The sequence below is a fragment of the Arachis ipaensis genome, chromosome B05, assembly GCF_000816755.2.
Source record: "Arachis ipaensis cultivar K30076 chromosome B05, Araip1.1, whole genome shotgun sequence".
NCBI classification, from domain to species: Eukaryota; Viridiplantae; Streptophyta; class Magnoliopsida; order Fabales; family Fabaceae; genus Arachis; species Arachis ipaensis.
In genome coordinates, this window is record NC_029789.2 from 98,520,119 (window position 1) to 98,525,231 (window position 5,113).

The 5,113-nt window shown below is 36.1% G+C and overlaps 1 protein-coding gene across 1 annotated transcript in view; it reads left to right on the forward strand.

Annotated features, from left to right (window-relative positions):
* Positions 1–5,067, forward strand: part of LOC107643749 (transcription factor bHLH49) — a 7,271-nt gene extending 2,204 nt beyond the window's left edge. The window contains exons 4-11 of the mRNA XM_021123874.1: positions 1,619–2,540; positions 2,635–2,853; positions 2,937–3,002; positions 3,107–3,175; positions 3,413–3,484; positions 3,578–3,778; positions 4,174–4,264; positions 4,826–5,067. Coding sequence (XP_020979533.1) covers positions 1,619–2,540; positions 2,635–2,853; positions 2,937–3,002; positions 3,107–3,175; positions 3,413–3,484; positions 3,578–3,778; positions 4,174–4,264; positions 4,826–4,863 — 1,678 coding nt within the window. The 3' untranslated portion in view covers positions 4,864–5,067. The remainder of the gene's footprint in view (positions 1–1,618; positions 2,541–2,634; positions 2,854–2,936; positions 3,003–3,106; positions 3,176–3,412; positions 3,485–3,577; positions 3,779–4,173; positions 4,265–4,825) is intronic.

Below are 5,113 nucleotides of genomic sequence, written 5' to 3' on the forward strand. Positions count from 1 at the left end.
GTCCTTAATTTTTTTCACTTTTAATTTGAGATAATATTTACATAAATAATATTAAATTAACTACGCAATAACATCCTTATTAAAATTAAACAAATTATGAAAAAGAAAAAAAATGAGAAGATAGAAGGAGAAAAAAGGACAATAGATAAACATTTTTAAAAGTTAACTAATTTAAGTTGGTGGTCTAATTGTAATTTATTATGTATTAATTTATTTAAATAAATATTAAAAATTTGAATTATTTTATATATATTGTAATATATTAATCAATAATAAATTATTAAATAAAATTTAATCTAAAAAAATTAATTTTTGATCTATTATACTAAAAAATATAACGAAAAATCAAAACTAAAAATTTTTTCTTAAAGTTGAGGAAGAGGAACTTAAGGGGCAGGTCTTTAATTAATTAATATATTCAATGGAAGCAGTGGCGGTGGTTAATCATCAAAAGCTCTCATTTTGATGAAAGCGTGGGGTATATAAATCAACACGCTCTTTTCCAATTAACTCTTTCTCTTCTTCTTAGTCCTTGCTACTCTTGCAACTCATTCTCTCCCTTCAATCACATTACACTTTGCCTTCATAGCTGTATTATATTCTGCCACGCTTTTTGCTTTTCTCTCTCCAACTCTTTTTAAAATATATATATAAAAAAGAATTCCATCCTTTTTTAGACGAACCCTCTAAAAAGTTTCCACCTTTAAGTTAATTTATCTTTTTCGTTTTCTCTCTCTATTTCATGGTGCAGTGAAAATAGAATAGTAGGCTTGTTTTGGGTGGAGCGAAAAAAAAAAGGAGCTCAAAATTGAATAAAAGTGTGTATTTTTTTTTTAGTGAAAAGTTCAAATGGAAGATGGAAGGGTGCCAAAAGTAGCACAGGATCAGAAATGGGTATCTTTCTCTTCCCACTTTTGAAGTTTGGTTTCTCTGTTGTTTTTTCTTCTGCAAATTCTGACTAGGGTTGAATGAATGAATTGAATGAATAAATGAATGAATGGGGTTATGCTATTTATTATACTGAAATCAGTGTTTGTTTGCATAATTGACGCACTGTTTTCATTGGACTTCTTTTCAGCTCTTTTCTATGAACACACTTTTTTATTAGCCTTTTCTCTCTCTATCTCTGTGTGTGTGTGTGTGTGTGTTGGGGGGTCCGGCTTTATGAAACTTGGTACTTCAAGGTTTCAGTGTTTGGCTTTGGAAATGATAGCTGCCAAACTCGTGTGAGAGGTTTTCGTACATCTTTTGGGTACTTGGGTGGGTTACTGGGTTCCCCTTTTTTTTTTCTTTTACTCCGACCCTTTTGCAATTTTTTCACCTCATCATTAATGTGAAGCCATTTATATTTCAGACTCTATTATATGCTTCTTCTCTTGTTAGCTTCATTCATAGGGTACCTAGGATTATTGTGATTTTAACTTTAAGAATTGTCATTGAGGTTCTGTTTTGTTCAGTTATGGTGGTACTTTGGTGGCTTCATTTGTCAGTTAATTAATGATCTCTTTGAAATTGAACTCCTCTTCTGATTTTTTGATGCTGTAGGAGCTACACTTTGGCCACTGTTGTAGATACTTTTGGTCAAATTTCCTCTGATTTCGGTATTCAATTATTGAAGGGATCTTAGAAGAGAAGCTGCTAGTGGCTGCTTATATATCATTGGAATTGTTAAGAGGGGGCTTGAGATGAGTGACAAAGAGAAGTTTGAGCTTGACAGAAAGGAGGATCCCATGAATTATTCCACCGGAATGGCCTCGGATCGGAGATTCGGAGGTTCCAATCTTCTGAATTCATCTGTGGGTTTGGCTGGCAGAGGGGATCTAAATGGTTCCTCTTCATGTTCCTCTGCTTCCCTAGTGGACTCCTTTGGCCCAAACTTCTGGGACACTCCGACGAATTCCCAGAACTTGGGGTTTTGTGGCATCAATGTTCACAACAGTGGGAGCTCTTTGAACCCAATTGAAATCAGAAAAGATGGGTTTGGATTTGGAAGAGGTGGTCATGATCATGGAACACTTGAAATGGGTTGGAATCAAGGTAATGGCTTTATACCAAATGAGTCTGCAATGTTCCCCCAGAACTTGTCTCGGTTTCCAAGTGATTCTGGATTTATTGAGCGTGCAACGAGATTCTCGTGCTTTGGTGGAGGGGATTTCGGAGATATGGTGAATGCTTATGGGATTCCTCAATCCATGGGCCCTTATGCTGGTACCGGTGGTGAGGCAATTCACCAAGCAAGAGATGGAGGACAACCTCAAGAGAGCAATCCGAATGAAGCTGAAGCTGTGAAAGATGCGACACCATCTGTCGAGTATCTTGCTACTAAAGCTAGCCCGCTCAAGAATGATAAAAGAAGTGAAAACCATGTAATGCCTCAAAATGAAGGGCAACAAGGTCCTTCTAGGCCTCCGAATGAGACTGACCGAGCCAAATCTAGCGATGATGGCGGTGTTCAAGATGACTCCCCAATGTTGGATGGTGTTAGCGACGAACCTTGTCTTAAAGGACTAGATTCAAAGAAAAGGAAAAGAATTGGGCAGGTATGGTTATGAATTGTATATTCTGTTGTTCGGCCGAGGCTCTTTTCCCTCCCTCATCCATGTGATTGATCATATATATTGTCTTGTGTCTTAGGATGCCGATAATGATAAAGCTGTTGAACTACCTACGGAAGGTGCAGGGGATATCTCTGAGAGCCAACAAAAGGGAGAGCAGGAACCTACTCCAACAAACAAGGCTTCTGGAAAGAATGCCAAACAAGGGACTCAAGTTTCAGATCCACCTAAGGAGGAATACATACATGTCAGGGCTCGGCGGGGTCAAGCAACTAATAGCCACAGCCTTGCAGAGAGAGTAGGATACCTAAGAAATTTTCTGCGATGAAAAAGAACTTTTTAGACAAAGAATTCTGAATTGTTTCGGTTTTTTCATTGCAGGTGAGGAGGGAAAAGATAAGTGAAAGGATGAAGTTTCTTCAAGACCTTGTACCTGGATGCAGCAAGGTGGTTTTGGCTCCTAAATTTGAATAGAAGAATTCACCATGCTATATTCTTATATTATGCAGAGTTTTACTTCCTTCTAACATGCAACTTGTTGATGTTTTCAGGTTACTGGCAAGGCTGTTATGCTCGATGAAATAATTAACTATGTACAGTCGCTTCAACGACAGGTTGAGGTATGTGTGAAACTTATTGTTCCTCCCTTTTTGGCAATCACTGATTCTTAAGTCATCTTGTTCATTTTGCCCTGTATGTTTTACTTCTGCTTCATCACAGTTTCAACATTTATATTCTGATAGAAAATTTTAATTGTTATGTAAAAGTAAAACTCATGTATTTAGTTCAACATATATTCTCTACAACCTTAACTTTTGTTCTAGTTGATCTGATCTTCCCCTTCTTTCCCTTTGCAGTTCTTGTCCATGAAACTCGCAACTGTAAATCCGCGGCTGGATTTTGATATTGAAGGACTTATCCCTAAAGATGTAAGTTAGTCTATTTGCACACCAGTGACAATAAAAGGAGACTGTTTTCAAAAGTGTCCAACATTACCTTTAATACATTCTGAATTTCATTAGATTCTTCACCAACGGCCGGGTCCTTCTGCATTGGGGTTTCCTTTAGAAATGTCTATGGCTTTCGCTCCACTACACCCATCACAACCGGGACTAATTCAGCCAACTCTTCCTAGCATGGCCAACTCTTCTGATATCCTTCGGAGAACCGTTCATCCACAGTTGGCATCACCCGCTAGTGGAAGTTTCAAGGAGCCAAATCAGGTATTGATCCATTGACTGAACTATTTCAATTTGAGTAAACCATTGACCTCCAGGCGAGTCGCCATTGTTCCATAGATTTGAGTTGACTTATTTTTTCCACTGAAATGCTTTGGATTTGGATCCTCTAAATTTTGGATTTCACTTTAGAGGATAAATTATAATCTCTCACCATTTATTTCGTAAGTGGGACTAAGAGAAAACATGAGAGGGTGAGAGATCACACTTTATTCTCTAAAATAAAAATCCAAAATTTAGAGAATCCAAATTCAAATGGTTTCACCTCCAGCCTTAGATCTTGTGAAGTGTTCCAAATACACTCACTTTTATATGTTCAAAGAATAATATTATTGTTTTGCATTCTTTTGTGTGCATATTTTGGTACCATATTGCAATAGGTTCCTGATGTGTGGGAAGATGAGCTTCACAATGTTGTACAGATGAGCTTTGCTACTACAACTGCTCCCATGAGTACCCAAGATGCGGATGGTATAAGTACATTGTCCTAACCAATGAGCATTAATTAAGTATTACTTCAATTAAGTGCCCAATTTCAAAATTTTCATGTAGAAAATCATTGGTAATATTAATTTCTTTTACCAATTACTACACCCTTCTTTAGTATAATTCAATTTCAAAATTTTCATGTAGAAAATCATTGGTAATATTAACATTTACATACAGTCCATTTCCAATTTGATTCGAAGAGTAAAGTACAAAACAAAGAGTTTAAAAAATCTCAAATAGTTCCTAAAATATTTCAAAAGTTCCAAAATAGTCATTTCGATTAAACAGATCAAATTGGAGGACAACTATGTTAGGGACTCGTGTGTTTTGAAGTCTCGAGAACTAAAGTGCCCCATATTAAAAATCTCATAAACTGATTTAGATAATTACTCTTATTTTAATCTTTTAATAACACCTATGTTTTTAAATTATTTTTTAAATCTATATACGAATTAAATTCTACACTTAATTGATACTGAAGAGATTACTGTCTTGTGGCTTACATTTTATCAATCTAATTAATATTGTGTTATGATCTTGTAGGTACTGTGGCAGCAACTCAGATGAAGGTTGAACTTTGATGTTTCAGTATTTAATCAAAATCGTGACACCACTTATCTTTGCCAGTGATTATGTTGAATTGCATTAGATTCAGGTGGAAATAACTAAGATTTAAGTTTTACATCTGAGTTACCATACGTTTTGAAGGCCCAAAATCAGAGTTTCCAGAATATTCTAGAAGTGTTGCTACTGATAAGGCCTTGGGTGCAGTTGCATTAGCGACAGCAGGGGACATACTATAGGTTATGAAGGACAGCAGCAGCGAGTTAT